Raw genomic sequence first — 22,075 nt, 5'->3', positions numbered from 1 at the left:
GGGTGGAGCAGCCACACCTGCCTGAAGTTTCGAGGAAGAGGGCGGAAACGGCAGCCAGCACCGCCCTCTCGTAGCCTCTGCGGGCCCTGCGGTCTGCTGGTCACAGCGTGTTCCACAACTTCCTCACTTCCCTAAATGGGCAACTTCACTTTCAGAACCCAGGTCCTTCCCCGGCAGACCCAAGTGGCACGTCCTGCATAGGCCCCGGGGGACTGTAACCTTGGATCCCTGGGCTGTTCCGGCCCCCTGCTGGGCTTGTGACTGTCCCCAATGGATGGAGCCATGGCTCCCGCGTTCCTGCTGCTGCTGCTGCTGTGGCTCCAGGGCTGTGTCTCAGGTGAGAGGCGGGTTGTGCTGGCTCAGCGGGCAGGGAATGGCCTTTCCTTGGGCCTCCCTCCCTGTTTTTCCTTGCCCAATGATTTTAATGTTTCGTGGGGTTGGGGGTGGGGGAGAGGTTGGGGCTGACCTAGTACCTCCTTACCAGAGACCAGTGAGAAGTTCCATCTTAATATCTAGCCCCAGGCAAAGCTAATTTAGGCTCGCAAACTAAGATAAAGCTCTGGACCCTCTCCACGAGGGCCCTTTTATCTGCTAGGCTTCCTCAGGACCTCTGGCCGGGGACACTCCATCTCCTCACACAAAGAGCCCCTCGGCCTCTGTCAGGAAAGCCCTGTTGGGTTCTTACGGGAATCATTGCACCATGTGTGTGCACTTTGAACTTGCCACCCCTGTCCTGAAGGCCTCTCCTACCCCACAGCTGCTGAAGCTCCTTGAGGGGGCCTCACCCAATCCTGCCTCCTCCACTGCCATGGCAACCAAGTTCCCACTTCCTGTTCAGCGTCGGGCACCGCTTGTGAGAGGGGTGGAAGGTGGGCACAAACAAACATGGGACCTGGAGACCGTTTCCAAGGTCGCCCCACCCATGCATCTCCCCTGACCACAGAGAGGCCTCTCCCTCTGCCAGGGCAGAAGAGTGTCTCCTGTGCTGAGCAATCCCGGGGCCCCCCAGAAGTCCCACTGGCCAGATAATTGAGTTGGATCATTCTGTTTAGTTTGCGTGGGACAAAGTGACGCTCAGAGAGGGTGTTACCTTACTCTGAGCCTTGATGATGGTGGCAGCTGGGTTGGCAACTGAGGCAGACGTCTTGGGTGCCGGGCCCTTGGCTATCGGAGCTCTGGGTTCCACTGGAGAAATCTAGAGCTCCCTGCATTTGGGGAGCAGAAGCATGCATTGAGCACGTACTACAGTCACGGCACTGTCCTGGGGCAGAGATCTCACAGCCAACCTGAGACAGTTAGGGAAACAGAGATGCTAAGTGATCTGCTCACATGGTTCATCAGTGGTAGAGCCAGACTTTCCATCCCTGTTTATTTAGACTCCAAAATGTGTGCCCTCTACTCTGTGCTACTGGGGAGAAACGTGTGTGTGTGTGTTTGCAGAAGGCTCTGGGGTATTGGAGGAGTAAGTGCTGGGCTTGTGTGGGCAGAGGGGTGGGGGACCCCACAGCACCTTTCTCCCTCTCCTTGTCCCGATTCACCCCCTCCAGTCCTCGTTCTCCTCTCTCTCCACCACACCGTGGGTGAGGAAGTCCATGGACCCCATCTTCCTCCCAGACAGAGTGCGACGCATTGCAGGCGGACAGTGAACCGCTGGAGAATTCTTGGTTTGCACTCCATTGGGAGTTTACAGGCATGTTTGGGCAGAATTAATCTCTGGGTTTTATGTAACTAGAATATTTTTTTCTTTTTTTTCCAATTATTTTTATTGAAATCATAAAGGCTTATAACTGTGTCATTTGGGGTGTACATCATTTGTCAATTTCTGTATAGCCTGCATCGTGCTCACCACCAGCAGTCTAATTTTTTTCCATTGAGGATATTTTAAAATTAAACATCACCTAGAATGAACTAAGACAACTTGCTGTTTAAAAGATGACTACAGTGCCTACTTGTGAAATAACTACCCTTAATTTTTGCAGATCCTGGATTTTCTTATCTCCCTAAGTTGTAGTGCTCTGGCATTTTGTGATGTAATGACCTGTGTTTGTGTCTGTGCATCTGTCTCATTGAGGGCAGGACCTGCGTCTTTCCCACAAGACCCTGAAGACAGGGCTTACCACTCTCCCATCAGACTAGAAAATACCGTGAAGAAAGGCCTGTGTCTGCTGGAGTTTCCTCCATTGGACTAGGTGCTCCCTGAGGGCGATGCCTGGGTCTCCACCATCAGGCTGCGAGTTCCCTGAGGGCCAACCTTGTGTCTTCCTCATCCTGCTAGGACTCCCCAAGGACACAGGACTACTGTCTTCCCCGTCAGTCTGGAAACTCCTAGATGGCAGGGCTAATGTCTCCTCCAACAGACTGGGGAGCGCTCCTGCAGATGGGATGTTTCTCCCGCAATCTGAGTTCCACGACAGCAGGGCAATAGCCACCTGCTCTCCCTTCACCAGGAGCTTTGAGTTTCCAGATGCCACCTTGCTCCTCTCTCAACAAGTTGTGTCTCCCCAGGTGTCCCTGCCGAGGGCGTGTACTCCAAAGTGAGGCACCTGGAAGGGGAGACTCTGTCTGTGCAGTGCTCCTACAAGAACCGCAAAAACCGCGTGGAGGGCAAGGTGTGGTGCAAAATCAGGAGGAAGAAGTGTGAGCCTGGCTTCCCCCGTGGCTGGGTGCAGGGGCCACGCTACTTGCTGCAGGACGATGTCCAGGCCAAGGTGGTCAACATCACCATGGTGGCCCTCAGGCGCCAGGACTCGGGCCGGTACTGGTGCATGCGCAATAGCTCCGGGACCCTCTACCCTCTGATGGGCTTTCAGCTGGAAGTGTCTCCAGGTGAGCAGGGCTGCCGAGGCACTGGGATGGCGTGGGGGGGCGGGGAGGGGGCCTCCCTGCCCTGCATGCCGCTAACGGCAGATATAATGAGAATAATAATTCATTAATATAGAATAATAACCCAATAATAAACCAGTAGTATGCTGGTGCACAGTAGGGTTTCCACACTTCTTATGCAGTCATCTTCATGGGCATTACTGTCCCCATTTTACAGATGAAGAAAATGGGACCTAAGAAGCCCTATGTGGCTCTGATCTCGTCCAGGGACACAGAGCTAGCAAGTGGCAGAGACAAGATTCAAACTCAGGACTCTCTATGCTTTGTGTTAGTCAGTCATCTGTTTAAGATCTATTCATTGAGCCCTGATCATGGGCCAGGCACTCTTCTCGGCTCTGAGGATACAGTGGTGAGCAAAACCACAGTCCTGCTGTATGGGAGACGACAGGTAGCAGACAAACAATTGCAGATAACAGTAAACGTTCATAAGAAAATAAAAGAATGCGATGAACTAGAGAGTAACTCAATGGTGGGGGAGGTGCTGGAGCACCGGGATCAGAGAAGACCTGCCTGAGCAGATGACATCAAGCAGGACCCTGTGTGGTGAGAGCTTTCTAGCTCTGTCGAAATGTGGGTGCTTCAAAGGGCATTCCATGTGGGGAGAACTGCACGTGCAAAGGCCCTGAGGTGAGAAGGAGCTGGGCCTGTATAAAGAAGGCCTGTGTGGCTGGTTCCTATTGAGTGTAGGGCCAAGTGATAGGAGATGAGGTCGGAGAGTCAAACAGCAGCTCTAAAGTCCATCATATGGAGTTTGAGTTTTAATCTGAGTACAATAGGAAGCTACTGGAAAGTTTAGAGGGGTGTTTTGCATCTTGTCGTAAAATTAAAATGGCTGCTGCATGGAGGATGGATTGTGGAAGGGTAAGAGCATGGACAGAGAGACCATTGCGGGCATCCTGGCTGGAGATGACAGTGTCTTGGAGTAGGATGTGAGCACTGGAGGTGGATAGGCTCAAATCTATGTTGTTCAGACTTCCTGCCCACCCTGTACGTTTTGGAGGTAAGACAGGATTTGCTCATGAGGGAGGTGAGCAAAAGGGAGGAATCAGGATGACTCCACGGTTTTCTATTTCATCAGCACGGTGGGTGATGGGGCCATCCATCAGGTGAGGTAACCCTGAAAGAGGAGCTGGTTGGGAGGAGAAAAATCAAGAGCTGTATTTTGTCACATTAAGTTCAGGATGCCCCCTAGACCCCCAAGGGGAGCAATGAAGCAGGCAGTCGATGGATCAGCCTGGAGGTCGGGTGAGAGGTCAGAGCTGGGGATATATTTGAATGTATCTCTGTAAAGATAGTTTAAAGTCTGGGACTAGACAAATCTATAGAGATAGAAAGTAGATTAGAGGTTGCTTAGGGCTGGTGGGAAGGAGAGGGGGATAGAGGGGTGATAGCTAATGGGTGAAGAGTTTCTCTTTGAGATGATGAAAATACTCTAAAATTGACTGTGCGCACAGTTGCCTGACTACTAAAACCCAGTGAATTAGACACTATAGACGGGTGTGTTATATGGAATGTGAATAATATCTCAATAAAGCGGTTAAACATGAAGGAGATATAAAAGCTCTCCCTGGAGTGTAGAAAAAGAAGAGAGGAGGGCCAAGGACCGAGCCCCAAGCTCCTCCGACGTTTGTAAGACAGGAAAGGAGCCGGCGAAAGAGCCTGAAAGAAGCAGCCGATGATTGTGAAGTTTACGATCCTCCCTTCCCTGTTCCCCTAACCCACCCGCGTCCCCCTCTCCTGCTGGGTCTGTCTGAACTCGGGCAACTGCTGTCTCTAAGATGTGGAGTCACTCCTTCCTCCCCCCTCCAGTTCTGGTTTGAGCCCCGGGAATTAGTGAAACCAGTTTATCGAAATCTTAATAGGTAGGGATACGAACAGGAGATGGTTTTATTTTTCTCTCATCATATCCACCCATTGTACCAGGTCAAATCTCACTGTCCGTCTCTTAACGATGATTTGGGAAGATGCCAACTTTGCAGACATTTTCAGCTATTGGGAAATGAAACATCCTCAGCCCAATTAAAAACTCAAATCTTCTAGCAATGTAGGCTCTTCCATTGCCCCTTGAAGACCAGGTTTTAGGGTCCACGGCACCTGAAGCGGGGAACGGGGGGTGGCTGCTGCCTAACTTCCCCTTTCATCTCGGGGGATGGGGAAGGGGGAAGGTCCCCTTGGTGGCCTCCTCCTGGTCCTCCTGCTCCCAACCGCCTGTGGTATTGAGGCAGGACAGAAGGAGAAGAAAAGTGTGACTTACTGACCCTTGCCAGCGTTCTCTCTTTTGGACGTCACTCCTTTTCTGCCCAGCACTGTGAGAGCCACTATGAGGTGGGTGTCCAAATGCTGGCTCTCCCCAGGCACCCATGTGTGAGTTCTTTGAAGGGTCTTTGGGGGTCTCCCCACTGCTGAGCAGGACGGTGTGGAAGATCTGGCCGCAGGTCAGGCTCTTCCCTATCCCCACCCTCACCAATGCCACTTGTTCTGGGCCTTCCATGGTGACCATCTGGCCCTCAGGACCACATCCTTGCCATGCCCAGGCGTGGGATGCAGCAGCCCTCTCTCTCCCTCTCCCTGCTCCGATTGGCTTGTCCCTGCTGAGAGAGACCCAGCACTGCCCCCTAGACTGAGACCTCACAATGCCCACGAGTCCCTCCTCTTCCTCCATGCAAACGCCAGCCTTCCAGAAAACGGGATGGTAAAGGGCTGAGTTGATGGACAAGGGTATCAGGGCTGGTTTGGGTATCTCGTGTAAGCCCCCAGGGAAGGGTCTGACTCTGCTGCTTGCAGTGGTCTTTGGAATTTGGGCCTCTGACGTTTCGTTGTCCTCATCTCCAGATCCCAGCTGCCGATCATGGAGCAACTGGAAAAGTCCCTGTTCAACATCATATTAGAGAAATCTCTTTGACCCACAGGAATGAGGAGGGTCTGGCAGTGAGAGATGGGGAGAGGCAGGGGAGTGTCCTCTGGGCCCAGGTGGCTGACGGGGGAAGCTAAAGAAACCGTGAAGATCTCTTCCTTCTTTACTGTGCCTACTTCTCTCTGACATCATCTTCTGAACAAACACACATGTGGTCCCTCAGCAGAGCAGAATCCTAGGTCCAAGGTCAAGGATGGGAGATGAGGACAGGCCCTACCCCAGCATCCAGACAAGTGTGTGGGCTGCCAAGATCTGCTCCCAGCACCAAAGCCCCCAGCTCAGTCTAATGTTCCTCCCTGTCTGGTCCCTCAGCATCCACACCCAAGAGAAACACTCCTCCTACACAGCTGGCCAACATCTTCCAGAGTGGAATTGTTGTGACAACAGGCCAAGCCCCCACCTCAGGCTCTGACGCCCCTCTCACCACCAGTGTGACGGTGTTCACACCTGGACCCCTCACCTTGGCCAGACTCCTGCTCTCTGCTGCCTCAGGGACCATCAGACTGACCTCCATGACAGAACACAGCTTCATCAGCACCAGCCCTTCCACCACGGGGCCCCAGACAGTGACTGCATCTCCCAGGAATGCCACAGCTTCTTCTGACGGCCCAGCATCCACCTCCACCCAGGCTGGGCGCCTGCACGCCAGATTGCCCAGCACAAGAATGTGCCACACCAGCCAATCTCTCCTCAACAGACTATCCCCCATCAGGTACCTGTGGGTCCTGGGGTTGATTGCCATTTTACCAGATACGGCAACAGTTCTCGGTGCCTGAACGCATCTCAAGGTGCCAATATCATAGCAGACCTTTCCCTTTGGCCCCCAGGAAGTCAGTCTGGCCTGTGGCTGAATGGGAGACTGGGAGCTGAGATGGAGATGTGACATAAAGGATAGCAATGGGGAATGAGGGCAGGGGATGGCTGGGCACACGAGTCTGTGGATGGAGACGAGAGGCGAGGGACTGGACTAGGATGTGGCTTGGGGGGTGAAAAGTGGGAATCTTTCACTTTTAATTTAGGTTTTTCCAGAAGGAGATTCTGAGACCAGGATTTGTGTCCTATTTGGAACACTGGGAAGAGCGTGGGGAAGGGAAGGCAGCCAATGGAGCACTCAGTCAAGCCGGCTGCCACTCCAGAGCTCAGTCCACTGGAGAAACTCAGCTCCAGTGTCAAACTCCCACCTGAAGGGCAAGGGAGCTGGGGTATTTATACACCCACTCCTGACGGTCATCAGTAGAGGGTGCGAATGACAAGAGAAAGTCCTCAGCCCCCTCCCCCCAAAATGGAAGTGCTGAGGACCAGTGTACATGGAAGTGACAGAGGTGAGGGGATACAGGCAGGGCCCCTACAGCATCTGTCACAGAGGACAAAGGCAGGAGGGCCATCCTCAGTCACTGTGAGGAGAGCAGGAATCTTGGTCTCCCATCACAAGTGGGGTCTCTTAGAGTCCTTGTCCTCAGCGATAATGCAGGAGAGGCGCTAGAGTGGAGAGATGCTCCCCTCTCCCTGGAGACTTCGGGCCGACCTCTGAACGTCTCTCTTCCTTCTCCTATGGCTGGGTCCCCAAGGAAGGCCATCAGGGTTTCCCTGGTCTGACTCCTGTCGCCTGGCATGCAGAAAGATGTGGGTTGGGGTGGGGGAACTTGGTGCTCACCTCCTCCCCGCTCTGTCCCATCTCCTCCTCTCCTCAGGCACCAGGATCCTTATCCCACTGTGCTCGTTGGGGTGCTGACGGTCCTCCCAGTGGCTGTGATGCTGATCGTGGTCTATGGGTTCTGGAAGAGGAGACACATAGGCAGTGAGTAGAGGGCGGCCGGAAGCCCTCCCGACCCCCCGCCCCCACCCCCAGCCTCCCGCGGGCAGAGAACTGGGGGCGTGACATGCTTTCCAAAGCGCCCGACTGCACTCCGTCCCCAGGCGGTGTGTCCTTGCCTGTGTCCAGTCAGGACGACCGTGAGGCAGCCAGGCAAGGGAGGAGAGTGGCAGGCACAGCCTAACCCTCCGGGTTGACTTAGCAGGAGGTGGAGGGCGGAGCCAGAAGAGGGGCTGGACCGGCCCGGGAGCGCGCGGGCGGGGCGGGGCGAGCCGGAGCACCGCCCCTCTCCATCTCTCGCTCCGCATCCTCACAGGCTACAGCGTGTGCGGCGATCCCTCAAGATCCTGGAGGTACCCACCTGGAAGACCGGATCCTCCGTGGAAGACTACTTGGTTTGAGGCCACTTAGCTGTGGAGCAGGGAGCTTCAGAGGGGCCCCAGGAGGCCAGAGGAGGAGTGAAGAGGGGGCCTGTCTGGATCGGAGCCAGGTTGGGGGGCAAGGACTTGGGCAGCGCTGGACTCAGGCCTTCCCAGAACCGGAGGCTGCGCTTCACCCCCTCAGCTCCCCGGGCTGCCAGGAGGGGCCCAGGGAGGAGGGCACCAGGCAGGAAGTCCCAGAGAAAGCCATGAGGGGACTCTGCTCAGGTCACAGGCCCCCTGGCTCCTGCTGGATGGCAGAGAAGCCCAGTGGTGCCGATACAGACGAAGAACGTCAGCACCCGTCGGCCTCGGAAGCCCTAGTGTAGAGCTGAGGGGAGGGCAGGGGTGGACGCTGCCTTCTCCCCACCTGGGACCCTGTGTCCTCAGCTTCCCTCAAGCTTCCCTATGCGCTTGGAGAAGAAAGGGTCCCAGAGGCAGCCTATGTCCCAACGGCTGCGCCCTGGAGAAGAAGGAACAGTGATTAAGAGCTGGGGGTCCACAAAGGGGTCGGCAGCAGGAGACCCCAGAGCTGTCCAAGCCCCCCAACCCCCGGGCCATGCATCCTCTGACGGGCCCCTGAATGCGCCCCGCCCTGACTGCGGCGGCTTGTCCCTCAAGCCCTGGGAGCCAGCAGGACCCGCGCTCCCACTGCTGCCCCCTGCTGGCCGGCCCCTCCCGGGGCAGCTGTGAGCAGGCAGGCGAGAGCTGGTCTGCTGCAGGAACAGCCTGTGCAGAGGCTGAGCTCAGGGCTCTGTCCCCCAGATCCCCACCCAGGCTCCAGGTCTGAGCTCCCGGAGGGGACTGAGGGCCCTCCAGAGTCAGTCCCCGGGGGAGAGGCCACGGCTCAGAGACAGGGTAGATCCCCGCCCCCGGGACTCGTTGTGCCCTGGGGAGAGAGGATCCACTTGTGACACAGCCAAGACAACTCAGAGCTGCCCACAGCCTGGAGGACTGCAGGGCCGGGAGGGGAGGGGGAGGATGGAGGCGAGGAGACTCAGCCAGGGACCCAGGGGCAGGAGGTGCCTGCTCCTGCCTCATCAGCTCGTGGCTCAGACTCAGCCTCTGAAGGCTGGAGAATATGGGCTGGATTCCTCCCCTGGAGGAACCTGTCCACCAGCCTGGAGCAACTGGAACATGCACCTGGGGAAATATGTGACATTTTCACTCTCGTCCCTGGGACAGGGACAGGGCCCTCCCAGGTGGGAGAACAAAGGTGACAGTCAGGAGAGTGACACAGCTGGGGCCTCGGTGGGCCGCCAGCACGGCTACTCCAAGGTGGATGTGGGGAGAGAGGAAGGGGCAGGGGGTAATCCTGGGGGGCAGCAGGGAGGAGGCACCCATTCCCTATGTCCAGGAGAGGGCACTAGAGGGGAGACACAGACTGAGGAACAGACCGACCTGGTGCCAGGGCGTGAGCATACACACACACACACACAGTGACACCCATCTGTCTTCCCTATCAGGAGGGTGTGCCACGACCCTGGTGGATAACTAGGAGGCCACTTAACTCACCTGTGGGAAAAAAGCTCCCGGAGAGCCCCCTCCACTGTGACGCCACAACTGCACCCCGACAGCTCTGCCTCTTCTGAGAGCAGGATGTCGGTTGGGAGAGCGCTGCAGAGGGCTCAGGACTGGGACCCCGTGATGCCACCTGTCACTTGTGACCCTGTGCAAGTCACCACTGCTATTTGGTGTCATTTTTACTCTCTTGTGAAAAGGGAAACTAATTCCTACCTCTCAAGACTGTTTTCAGGATAAAACGAAATAATGTGAACCTTATACAACTAAGCAAACGCCTCATGGTTGTTGGTCCTCGAGTTCTTTTCCGGCTCTAATATTGTTGTCACATTCCACACTGAAGACCTTCAGACCCTATTTCTCTGTTTTGTCCTCGATTGGAAGTTGTTAGGGAGGGAGGAGGGGCACGTGGTCAGGCCCCAGGTGGTCAGGGCAGGACCCAGGCAGAGGCCTTCGGCTGCGCCCTGCTGTCAGGCCAGGTAGCTGTTAGGGACCAACCGTCCCTGTTTGCCCAGGAGGAGGGTTCCCGGAACCAGGGTAACCAGCACGAGCTGCTCAGCCATGGAGCCTGCGCCCATGTGACCTCCATGGCAGCAACACAGGGAGCCGAGAAGGAGGTTCAGACCCGGTACCCCGGCTCCCCAGCAACTATGGGCCTGGGTGGTGTCTTTGGACCTCCAGGCCTCCAGGACCTTTTGCCCCGAACTCCAGCCTCTCACTTAAGGGTGTTCTTACCCTTCTGCCTGGAGCTCCGGGAGGACCCAGATCCTCAGCAGATCCTGGCAGGGAGGTGCAGGGGTGGGGGTGGGGGGCATCAGACAGGCCACGGCGGCTGCCGCCTTTGGTGGGTGAGACAACAAAGCTTCCTGAGCAATAGGCTGAGACGATGGGACACACCTGTGAAGGCTTCCTGTCACGACCAAGAAAGGAACAAAGAAAGACAACCCAGCACCCACGGGATGTTTGCGCTGCGGAGCCTGGCAGGCCGATCTGTCACCACAGCAGACACACGCTCCCAACTGTGAGGCCAGCCAGTGAGCCTTAGGTTCATAGTTCTCCCGAATGCCTGCACAATGTGCTTTCCACTCTAGATCACACTCGGTCAGTGGACACCAGGCTGTGCTGCCCAGCTCCTCCTGCAGGACTCGTGGACTGCTTGCCCCCGTCTTGGGAGCAGAGTGGAAGGCCTCCTCTGCCAGCCCTCCTTGGGGGCGGCTTCAGCTGCAGAGAGCAGCCTTGCCAAGGGCAGACCCTCTCCCAGGGCAGCCCACTGCCCCGACGCCCTGACCAATTGACACAGGGGTCTTAGACCCATCACCCACTGTCGCCCCATGCGAGTCCAGAAGGGTATCCTGGTACAGAACACCTCGCCAGGTAGCCTAGCTTCCTGTTGGCCTGGGGCAGCCCCACTTCTTCTTTTGCTGTCCTGGGTCCCCGGGCACTTTAACCCTCCTATGCTGATTTTCCTCTCACAGGCCGCAACACTGCATTTTACAGGGCTTTCCTTTGCTTTGTTGTTTTATCTATTAACTACAGACAGCCTGTGACAATTGTTTCTGCAGCTCATCTGATAACAATTATTTTTTAAAATGTGCTTGATTCGTGTGGTCTTTCAATAACTGTAACTATGGCCAGCCCTGGGGACACGGGGTGACCTGGGGGCGGAGGTGCCCCTTTCTCCTCCCCTCTCCTTCTGCACCTCTCTTCTCCTCCCCACCTCTGATGGTCGTGCCCCCAGCTTGGCTCTCCCCCACCCTTGCCAGGGACCTTCCCTACACCTCCATTGCTGAAAAAGACTCTCCATCTCCTTTCTCCTCTAGTCTCTGTGGAATTTCCCAATTCCCAGGTAGCCCTGGGCAGGAGGTTTCTGACCACTGGGGACCAGTGGGGCTCTGGGCTCTGGTCATCTGGGGAGGAAGGAGTAGAATAGAGGAGAGTAAGAGTGAGGAGAAATAGTCCTTTTTTTTTTTTTTTTGATGAGGAAGACTGGCCCTGAGCTGTTGCCAATGTTCCTCTTTTTTTTTCTTTTTTTCCACAAAGCCCCAGGACTTAGTTGCATATCCTAGCTGTAGGTCATTCTAGTTCTTCTATGTGGGATGATGCCACAGCATGGCTTGATGAGCGGTGTGTAGGACCATGCGCAGGATCCGAACTGGCAAACCCCAGGCTGCCGAAGACAAGCTTGGGACCTTAACCACTCAGCTGTGGGGTGGCCCAGAAATAGTTCTTATTTCACCATAGTTTCCTCCTGGGCTTTCCCCACCCCAACCCCAGTGGGAGGGGGATGGCCTGACCAAGAGGAAGAGGCTGAAGAGAGCTGAGCAGTAGCTACAGAGTCCCCTAGAGTCTCAGTCCAGTCCCAGGCTGAGGTCTGTCCAGGCCCAGAGGTAGCATCTGCAGCTGGAGGGTCCAGCCTACAGGCCAAGACCTCCGCCTCCTCCCCAGGCATCCCACTGCCCCTCGGAGGCCTTTGCCTCCCTCAGCTCTTCTTCCCAGGCAGGCTGGGGTGGCTGCACCGAGTCCCCGGCTCTGGCTCCCTCTCCTTGGGGCTTCCCTGCTCCCTCGCTTCCCTCCCCTCACCCCAGCTCAACAAGAGAGCCCATGGCCTGGGAGGCCACACACCTGCTGTCACCTCTCCTGCTGGTGCTCCTGGCCTCAGGTGAGGGGCAGGTGAGGTGGGCAGAGGGAGGGGAACAGGGCAGGAGGAGGGGGAGATGGCTAGGTGAGGTGGGCATGAAGAGGGCCCTGTGGGGAAGGGCACAAGGCAGCTGGAGTTGTGGCCAGAGGCCGGTTTGAGGGCACCTTCTGAATGCAGACACACGGAGGGGGCTCCTGAGGATGGAGGCCCCATCTCATGGCTGTGCAGTGGCAGCTGGGGGGCTCCCTGACCTGAGGGTTTATTCTCAGGCTCCTGGGAACAGAAGCCAGAGATGCTGCATAAACTGGAGGGCGAGTCAATCACCGTGAGATGCCAGTACCAGTTCCAGCAAGGTTGGAACAAGATGAAACACTGGTGTAAGGTAATAAGAGAATATACTTGTGACATAATCGTCAGCAATGCCAGGATCCAGAAAGGGGCTCGACACTCCCTCCAGGATTATCCCAGGTCTGGCTTCTTTTCCGTCACCATGACTGAACTCAGGGTGGAGGACTCAGGAATCTATTGGTGTGGAATCGGAGAATCTTACAGGATCTTTGGTCTAAGAGCCATCCATCTGGTGGTATCTCAGGGTGAGTTTTTCCCTTCTTATCTGTGCTTCTCAGACTTTCTGAATCACAAGGTGTTAGAGCTGGAAAGAATCCTAAAAATCATTTCCTTCAACCTTCTCATACCCGAAAACTGGGGCCTCTCGGGGTTCAGGGCAGAACCAGCTCCAGAGCTCAGACCTGCTGGCTTTCGGCTGTTCTTCCTTCCCCATCGCACACATTTCCGTGAACATTTCTGTTGCTGCTGACAGAACTCCTCCGCTGATTTGTGGTAGCCATAAAGTTTCCTCAGGCTTCAGTGAGACTGGCTTAATGGTCCATCCCAGACATCCCTACCCCTGACCGAACCCCCAACCTTCTCTCAAAGGGCTGGGCTCAAGATGGGTCATGAGTAACTGGATGGGGGTCAAGAAATGGGGACAGACGGGAGATGGCCAGCTAGTGAGGCAGACATGAGACTTCGGGGATGAGGCTGGGAGGTGTGGTGGCCAAGGGCTCAGAGGGTCTGTGGCCTCACCCTGGACCTGCCCCTAATAGTTGAGAGACCTTAAGTCTCAGAATGGGAAGTTTGGGGTTACCCCTCTCCCGACGGCCGCACGTATTCCTCCCGAAAACTTCAGCATTGCCAAGTCCCCTGCGTTTCTCTATGACGGTCAGGGCTGGAACTGTGCCTTCCCGGCCCCTGGCCCTGCTGCCCAGCCTGCCCAGCCACTTGGTCAGCAGGGCACCTGGAGGATCCAGATCAGCTGCCCTGTCGTCCACCGCCCCACCTTGGCTCATTGCCCACTCTATGTAGGGCACGGGGCCAGGCTCTGAGAGGAGAATCAAAAACCTTGAGACCTCATGCTGTGCTGGAGGAGCCCACAGGCCAGCCAGGAGGACAGACACATCCATAAAGGACTGTGATGCAGGGTGGCAGGTGGCATAATGGAAGCATGTGGTATGGAGGCCAGTGAAGGGAGAGACCAGGTTGCTGGAGAAGGACAGAGGTTTGGACTCTCCTGGAGGACTTCCCAGAGGAGGTGACACCACATGGGCCTTGTTGGATGAGCAGGAATTTATCCAGGGGAGCAAGAAGGATTGGAAGGGAGGCATTAGAGATTGAAAGTGCATGACATGTTCAAAAATAATGAAAACAGAAGAGACTGCAGAATATATCCAATATACGAGTGACAGTGTGATACCTAATCGAAAGCCACATGCACTGTGGCACCTCCGCATGAAGGAAATCCAGCACGCCTCTGTGTGTGCAGGGCATACGGTGCTTCTCAGAGACCTCACCTGGTCCAGGGCCATGTGTGGGCTCCTCCTTCCCAGGCTTGGGGGCTAGAAGTGGGAAGCCCTGGCCTGGGGGCTAACAGACAGGAGTGCCCCCCTCATTGTCTCTTACAGCTTCAACCCTGCCCACCCCCAGGAGCACCAGGAGGACCACAGCCTGGACCTCTGCCATCAGCCCTGTCCTTGACAGGTACTGTCACCCCCTCCCCTGTCCTCTCAGAGCCCCATCCCCTCCTGCCCTTTGCCCACTCTGCCAAATGCCTCCATCTACCACGTTCCCACGGGCACCCAGCCCTTAAAGGATGAATGGGAATCAGACAGCTGCTTCCCGTCACTTCACCTCTTTGAGCCTCTGTTCTCTCATCTGCAAAATGGGGCCAATAACATTCCCAGCTTACGTTAGGGTTTCTTACCTTTCACACTGCTGATATTTGGGGCCGAATACTTCTCTGTCGTGAGGGGCTGTCCTGTGACTGTAGGATATTTAGCTGCCTCTAAATAGCCTCTACCCATTGGAGAGCAGTAGCCCAAACCTCCCCAGACCGCCCCGTTGTGGCAACCGTAGAGATCTCCAGACATCACCAAGTTCGCCTTGGGGACACAACTTCCCTGGTTGGGCACCACTGTTTTCCAGGGTTGTTGCGAAGATTAAATGAAATTGAGGATTCGAAGGGCCCTGTACTAGGGACGTGCACAAGGCTGCTTCTTTTTCCTCTTCCTCTCTTCTAGCCCTCCTCTCTCAGTACGAGAAGGGGAGTTGTCCCAGGGCCACCGGGGTCCAGGGAAAGGGCACACTGTGTAGTTGCTACAGCCCATGGCCTGATTTCCTCTACCCCTGTCTGAAGGTTTCCAGGCCCCCGCCCAGGACTGGCCTGATAGCTGTTTCTCTTCCTGCCTCCGCCCTCTCTCCACCCACCATCACTGTGGGTGTGAACCTTGGGCTCCTGCAAACCACAGCTCCCTCTTCCAGGCATGGCACCAGAAACCAGGTGGTGCTGGCCAAGGGAGCTGAAAGGTGTCCTAGAGCCACTGCCTCACCCCCTTTGACCCTTGACACCCCAGGCACCTTCCCGGGGAGCCTGCTATGGTATAAGAAAGACTACCTTTGTGCTCTTCCTTTGACTTAAAATGGGACCTGTTAAAATTCAGTGATTATGTGGCAGAGCTGTTTGCCAGATGACACCGGCATTCTCTGCATTAAGTGCAGCTCAGAACAAAGGGCTGAGGGTAAGGAGCTCAGACCAAGGACAGCTAGGGAAGGATCAGGCAAAGTGAGCACAGATCCCACAACAGGGGCCCAGAAGGCCAGTAGAGGGACGGCAGTCAGAAAGGGGGAAGGAGCAGACTGGAGACACGGTCAACATTCCCATCTTACAGGGAAGGAAACAAGCCGGAGATCGAAGGACACAGTGACACTGCATGGCTTATGGGGCAGAGCCCTTGACCATGAGGCTGCCCTGCGGCCAGCTCAGCAGGAAAGTCTGTCCCCAGGACAGGCATGGGGACGGGGTGGTGTCACAGCAGAAGGTTGGCTCTGACCTTCCTCACCTGGCTGGTCCTTATTCCAAAGCCCCACAGATAACTGGGACGTCATCTCGGGCGTGGTGGTGGCCGTCCTGCTGCTGGTGCTCACCCTCTTCCTGATCCTATACCTCAGGAAAGCCCGAGGAAGAGCCAGGAAAGGTAAACCCCCGCTGGCCAAGCAGACCAGCGAGTGCTTAGCCATGATAAAGCGCCCGCGAGCCATGGGGTCAAGGCTTATTGTGCCCATTTTTTTTACCAACAAGGAAACTGAGGCCAGAGGTGACGTGGCCAAGATCCCCTGGGCTCTCCAATGGCTCCGCTCCTGCTTTGCCAGGGCGGCAGGGCCCACAGTGCTGAGGACGGGCCAATTCTCTTTTAGTCTGACTTTCGAGGTCAGCTTGCCGAAAGCCACTTCATCTCAGTGCCAATTTGCCCAAGGCTGGTATTCTAGGACCCATTAGGGATCATCTATTTTACCATCTTTTTTTGGGGGGAGGGTGTGAGGAAGATTGGCTCTGAGCTAACATTTGTTGCCGATCTTCCTCTTTTTTTGCTTGAGGAAGATTAGCCCTGAGCCAACATCTGTGCCAGTCTCCCTTTATTTTTTTTTATTTATTTTTTTATTTTTTTTAAGATTTTATTTTTTCCTTTTTCTCCCCAAAGCCCCCCGGTACATAGTTGTGTATTCTTCGTTGTGGGTTCCTCTAGTTGTGGCATGTGGGACGCTGCCTCAGCGTGGTCTGACGAGCAGTGCCATGTCCGCGCCCAGGATTCGAACCAACGAAACACTGGGCCGCCTGCAGCGGAGCGCGCGAACTTAACCACTCAGCCACGGGGCCAGCCCCCTAGTCTCCCTTTATTTTTGTATGTGGGACGCGACCATGGCATGGCTGTTGAGTGGAGTAGGTCCACACCTGGGATCCAAACCCGCCAACCTGGGCCACCGAAGTAGAGCGTGTTGAAGTGTAACCACTATCCCCTGGGGCTAGCCCCTATTTTGCCATCTTTTCATAGTTATGGACTTTTTAACAACTCTATCTAAAGACCTTTCAGGTTACCAGTATTGTTTTTTAATTGTTGCTATCATTTTAACATTTTGTCTTCCTAAAAGCAGTTGGAAGACTTTTTAATCTTCTAAGTTTTAAGTTTCTAGCATTAATCACATGTAAAATCTACAGCATTTTGCACAAGATTTCTCAGATTAGTGCCTTTTGGTGATTCCTGCCTCGTTTCTGTTGGTCAGTCTGTCCAGCACGTAAGTGCTGGGTGTCTACTAACCACATAACCCAGGGATGTGTCTGTTGACAGCAAGATTGGAATGTGGGAGTGGGCGGGTCAGAGTTATACTGGACCTCATGGATTTTAATTTTTCAAGCTATAAAAATACTAAAGTAGTAGTGGATTGTGAAACTTTATTTATATATTTTTCAAACCACATAAAGTCGATTTAGTGGGTCACAATAGTATTTTTATAAAACAAAATTCAAAATTATTTGCACATTGGAAGGATAAGTATTTTTTTCATTGAACTTTTATTTTAGGAGTGTTTGTAGGTGTGTGTGAGAGAGAGAGTGAGTGTGTGTGTTTGTATATGTGGTAATAAGATAAAATGTTTTTCATTGTGGTTCCTGGTCCAAAAATTTTGAAAGACATTATATATAACTTCCCCAGCACATAGATTATACTTCACCTTGATGTTTAAATTTGGAACTTTCAGCGACCTGGAATTGATTGAGTTTACCGGTCTTAGACACATTAGCTTCAGGCAGTCAATGTGATTGCTCCCTGCATCCCTGGACACTCCTCTGTACTTTCCGCTTGGGATGTCCCCCGGCACCACGGCAGGTCTTGACCAAGCCCCTGCCCATCCCCATTAGGGATCTCCAGCCACCCCGTATTTCCATGGGAGGTGGGTAGGGAGAGGTCCCTCCCCCAACCTTGACTGTTTTCCTCACAGGTGAGGATGAATCCCACCACAACTATGACAACATTTCAGCCCAGGAGGCAGAGTGTCCTGTGCGTAGCAAGGACCCGTCACCAGGACAGAGGGAATCTCAGCTTTCCAGGGTAACTTGGTTGTCATCGTTGTTTTTATTTAACTTCCTGGCTTGTGTTTGCTCATAGTTTCTGTTTCCCCTGAACCTGGACTCACTCCTGACTCCTCACGCCCCTGCTGCCTCACTGACTGCGTCCTTTTCCTTATTTCCCAATTCAAATCATGTAGACAGAAAGAGAACTGACTGACTCAGCTTTTGACCATCACTCCCAGGAGTTACAGCTTTTCACGTGGGCCCATCTCGTGGGTCATTAGCCAGCTGATGGCTCGGCTGCCATTGGTCCAACGAGCTGCATGGAAGTCTCGCGTGATAAAAGACATGGCTCCCGAGGGTGCTTTCTCATTGGGGGCTGGAGACTGGGCTGTTTCCCTTGGGTAGGTCTGTCTTATTAAGGGGCTGAGACTCTTGAGATCACAGAATTGCAGGATTGGGAGGCTCTAAAGTCGTCTGGTCCAACCCTCTGTATGGCTGGAATCGACTCTACGAATGACATCTCTACCAAGAGCTCTTCCAGCTCAGCGCTACTCAAACTTGAGCGTGCACAAAAATCCCCCGGAGAGCTTGTTAAAATAGAATTTCCTGGCCCCCACTCCAGAGACCTTGCTTTAATAGATCTGGGGCGGAGCCTGAGACTGTGCATTTTCAACAACCTTCTGGGTGAGCTGCTGGTCCATGGGCCACACTCTAAATAGCCTTCCTTATTCTCAAGCATGCTCAGTGATGGCACCCTTGCTGACTTCTGCCATTCCCAGAGACTCTGCAGGATCCATATCCTGTCCCACACCTTAACCCTGTCCCTGCCCTCTACTCAGCTCTGGGACCCAGGGGGCCACTGACCACTCCCAGCTGTGATCCATACAATGAACACCTGTCTTCTTTGCTTCCCAGGGCTCCGATCAGCGGATGGGCTCCAGCGAGGACCCCGGGGCGATCTGCTATGCCTCACTTATCCACCTGAACCACCTCGGCCTTGAGGACTCCATCTATGTCAATACCGCCCCCAATCCGAAGCCCACGCCTGACCCCCTTCTGGCTGTGGAATATGCCAGCATCGCTAGAAACAGACCCCAGCCCTCCAAGTCCGCAGCCCTGGAGGGGGAACAGGACCTGAAGGCAGAATTCACTGGGCAGTGAGCACCTATCAAATGCCTGTGAGGCACAGGGCTGCTCGACCAGCAATGGGGTGACTTTAGTGTGGCACAGACGGTCCCAAACCTGCAAGAGGTCACCCCTTCCTGTAAAGGAGGTGAGGAAGGGGGAGCAAAGGAAGGAAAGTCCTGGTCACCCCAGAGGGGAGAAGCTTAAGTGTGAGGGCTTCAAGGGGCAGGCTGTGGGGACAACAAATGGGGTTTAGGGACACCTCCCCACTCGCCTCCCCCGGGTCTGGGACCCAGAGCCTCACCTCCCTCTCCAACACTCACTTCCTTCCTGATCAGGGGCTACGAAATCCTGACAGATTGTGCAAGTTCCTCTACTGGTGGCTGTCTCTGCGAGAGTCCCCTCCCTTAACTGTCCTCTCAGGGCCTCTAAGCCAAGCTGGAAGGTTCCGTCTCTCCCAGCCCAGATCCCCCTCTCCTTCCTGGCCTCCCGATTCTAAATAATCCTCACTAAAGACCCTGCCAGGACATAGGCAGTGCCCGCCACTCAGGGGTCACCCCTCATCCTGGGCCTTGCTGGGCTCTCACAGGGGAGCTTCCTTCCATCTGGCGCCCACATGGCTCCATCAGAACTGACTTGGGCTCCTCTGCCTCCGCGGAAACTATCCTCCACTCTGCTAACTGTGTCTCGGTCCAGCAGAGGAGGCTGCAGGACACCTCCTGCCTGGCTGAAGCATAATTTCACAGGGCCCTTCTGGAGACAGAAGGTAATGTGTGCCCCCAAGGAGCGACTCTGAACTCTGGGAACTCCAGGCCACGTGGGCAGGAGGCTTGTGTCCTGCCCCATCGTGGGCAAGGTTCCTTGGAATTGTGGATTCATCGTTTCTCAAGGGAGTGACATTACAGGTCATCGAATCCAACTGCCAATGGCATGTGAGAACCCCTCTGTGAAACCCCGGTGAGTCATGAAGTCTCTGCTACAACTGAAGGACAGGGGTCTCACCACCTCCTGCTCGGGCAGCTCGTTTGTGAATGTTTTTGTCAGACGGACCTTGCTTCCCCTCAGTGACAATGAGACATCAGCCTTGCCCACAGATGGGACCTGAGGGTCAGGTTGCGTCATGGCCAGAAAGAGAGTGAGGAGTTGGAGAGAAGGGTGGATGGTTTGAGGTCTGGCAGGCTTGTGTGCAAGGCTGAGGTCTTCCTCTGGGAAGAAAGTGGCAGGAAGTGCCTGTCACTTGTGACATCTCTGCTGCCATCATCCACCTCCCAGGTTCCTAGTGTTGAGGATTTGGTTCTGTCCCCAGTCTGTAGCTCCCTGGGGACACAACTGATGGGTGCAGACCTGCAGGACCAGACACTGGGGTGGAGGGAGGCGAGGAGCAGGGAGGGAGCAGGATGCTCTGAGCATCATCCTGGCTCCTCAGGGGTCTGTCCCAGCCTTCCTGCCTGAGTCCTTCTCCTTCCAGAGGCTGGGCAATTGCTGCACCCTGACCTCCCACCCAACTCGGTCTTGCTCTGAGAAGGTCATTGGCACTGACCTGTGCCCTCCTTTGACCTCTGGTTCTTCATAGTTCCAGGCATCTGACAGCACCTCCACTCTCGGTCTATATTTTAGCCTACCTGCCCACTGGGCAAGCCCGTCTTTATCATGTTCCCCCCAACTTGGACTTCCCGCCTGCATTGCTCTGGCTGCAGTACCAGGAGACATCCCAGGGGTCAGCTTCCTCGTGAACTGTTAAAACCCAAAGGATTTACTCAGCCTAGAGCTCCTGGGGTTATTTTCATTAGACAAGTACTTATGGGTGCCTCCTGACTGCCAGGCACTGCTCAGAATTGGGGATCAGAGGTTAACAGAGTAAGCCAGCATTGATGGAGTGCTTCTTCTGGGCCGCATTCCTCTACATGCATTAATGGCTCAAACATCCCTCTAAGTTAAGTACTTGCCTCCATTTTATAGATGGAGAAATTGAGGCATAGAGAGATTAAGTGATTTCCCAAAGTCACACAGCTAGTAGATGGTGGATCCTAGACCCTGAAGTGTTAACCACAATGATTCTTGGTCCCCGTTACTGTGAGGATCTCGTTGTTGTGTGTGTGTGTGTGTGTGTGTGTGTGTGCACGTGCACATGTGTGCATGTGTTGGATAGATGTATGAAAACCAATGACAGTACAAAGCAATATGGCTACAGCTAGAGGAATGCTCATGGTGCTAGGAGAGAATGGGCGGGATGCACGACCTTTTCTGATAGAAGCCCCAGGAGCCATGAGAGGATAGTAAGAGTGCAGCTGACTCGGCTAGGGAGTCCAAGGGAAGAGTTTCCCAGTTAACTGGGGGCCCCAGATAAGAGGACTTGAGCTCCTCCTGCCCGCCCTGGCCCAGGGAGAGGGCTGCCCCTTCGGCCACCAGCAGAGGCCTGGAGGCACCTGTCAGAGCTGTGGCCTCAGGGATGTACACCTTCCCCGCATCTCAGCACTGAGGCAGCCATGGCAACCAAGCCACCCCAAGACACGGGCCCCACAGGAGGGGGTGCTGCTCCTTGGCCTTTGGACGTCAGCAGGCTTTGGCCCCATTGCATATGCCTGAGCTCCCCACCCTTTGGGCACCATCCTTCTCCCTGAGGGCTGCCCACCCAGCACAACATGGGGCCTGCCTTCGCTTTGCCCCTCACGCTCTTAATGCACATGATGCTGTAGGTAAAGATTTTATCCATCGACTCGCCTATTTTATCTTTTGATTGTTGTTTTAAGCCACTAAGTTTGTGGATAGTTTTTCATGCGGCAATAAACAATCAAAACAAATAGCCAAGACAAATTTGAAGTTCAAAGCCATGGGGAAAGGAGATGACTTACCTGACCAGAACCCAAACCTCACTGTGAGGTTCTAACATCCTGGAATAGAAAGTCCGCCAGGGCCACTGAACCAAGAGGTGAGGAACAGACCCGTGTACAGAGGGAAACTTGGTATTTGCCAGGGCAGGCACTGGAGTCTCGGGGAAGAAGAGAATGTGTCATGGCACAAATGTCTACCCACACGGGGAAAAAGAAAATTAGATTCCTACCTCTGTCTTACGCGAAAATAAATTCCAGGTGGATTATAAACCTAGATGTCAATAACCAAACAATAAAATGTTTAGACAAAAACATAAGAGTTTTTATGACTTTAAGATACAGGAAGATTTCTGCAGCCAGACGTCATAAGCACCAATCAGAAAGGGGAAACGTGACATTTGACTGTATTAAGATGGAAACTTCAAGACAAAGGACGACACCAGAAATTAAGTGGAAGAATGAGCCACAGACAGGCAGATGGCATTTGTAATGCACGGGACTGATAAAGGATTAGTAGCCAGAATTTAAAA

General features: G+C 54.4%; 2 protein-coding genes across 2 annotated transcripts; both read left to right on the top strand.

Annotated features, from left to right (window-relative positions):
* Positions 1-73: 73 nt before the first annotated feature.
* TREML2 (triggering receptor expressed on myeloid cells like 2) lies at positions 74-9,829 on the top strand. Its single transcript, XM_008527073.2, has 5 exons — positions 74-337; positions 2,506-2,826; positions 6,110-6,509; positions 7,489-7,595; positions 7,927-9,829. Exons 1-5 carry the CDS (start codon positions 271-273, stop codon positions 8,019-8,021), a joined length of 990 nt encoding a protein of 329 aa, XP_008525295.1. The 5' UTR covers positions 74-270; the 3' UTR covers positions 8,022-9,829.
* Positions 9,830-11,849: 2,020 nt separating this feature from the next.
* LOC103555492 (CMRF35-like molecule 7) lies at positions 11,850-21,815 on the top strand. The gene is made up of 6 exons (XM_008527074.2): positions 11,850-12,209; positions 12,458-12,781; positions 14,150-14,225; positions 15,606-15,718; positions 17,517-17,626; positions 18,505-21,815. Exons 1-6 carry the CDS (start codon positions 12,152-12,154, stop codon positions 18,748-18,750), a joined length of 927 nt encoding a protein of 308 aa, XP_008525296.2. The 5' UTR covers positions 11,850-12,151; the 3' UTR covers positions 18,751-21,815.
* Positions 21,816-22,075: the final 260 nt, after the last annotated feature.

The sequence above is a fragment of the Equus przewalskii genome, chromosome 19 (genome assembly GCF_037783145.1).
Source record: "Equus przewalskii isolate Varuska chromosome 19, EquPr2, whole genome shotgun sequence".
Taxonomy (NCBI): domain Eukaryota; kingdom Metazoa; phylum Chordata; class Mammalia; order Perissodactyla; family Equidae; genus Equus; species Equus przewalskii.
Note: the sequence above shows the minus strand (reverse complement) of the source record. Positions and strands in the feature narration are given on the sequence as shown.

What these genes read in the sequence shown, in the direction of transcription:
- LOC103555492 (XM_008527074.2), top strand. Translation starts at nt 12,152, where the DNA reads ATGGCCTGGGAGGCCACACACCTGCTGTCACCTCTCCTGCTGGTGCTC. An exon ending in GCTGGTGCTCCTGGCCTCAG is followed by an intron (nt 12,210 to 12,457) that starts GTGAGGGGCAGG and finishes GTTTATTCTCAG; the next exon opens with GCTCCTGGGAACAGAAGCCA. An exon ending in CCATCTGGTGGTATCTCAGG is followed by an intron (nt 12,782 to 14,149) that starts GTGAGTTTTTCC and finishes TGTCTCTTACAG; the next exon opens with CTTCAACCCTGCCCACCCCC.
- TREML2 (XM_008527073.2), top strand. Translation starts at nt 271, where the DNA reads ATGGATGGAGCCATGGCTCCCGCGTTCCTGCTGCTGCTGCTGCTGTGG. An exon ending in GCTCCAGGGCTGTGTCTCAG is followed by an intron (nt 338 to 2,505) that starts GTGAGAGGCGGG and finishes GTGTCTCCCCAG; the next exon opens with GTGTCCCTGCCGAGGGCGTG. An exon ending in GAAGAGGAGACACATAGGCA is followed by an intron (nt 7,596 to 7,926) that starts GTGAGTAGAGGG and finishes GCATCCTCACAG; the next exon opens with GCTACAGCGTGTGCGGCGAT.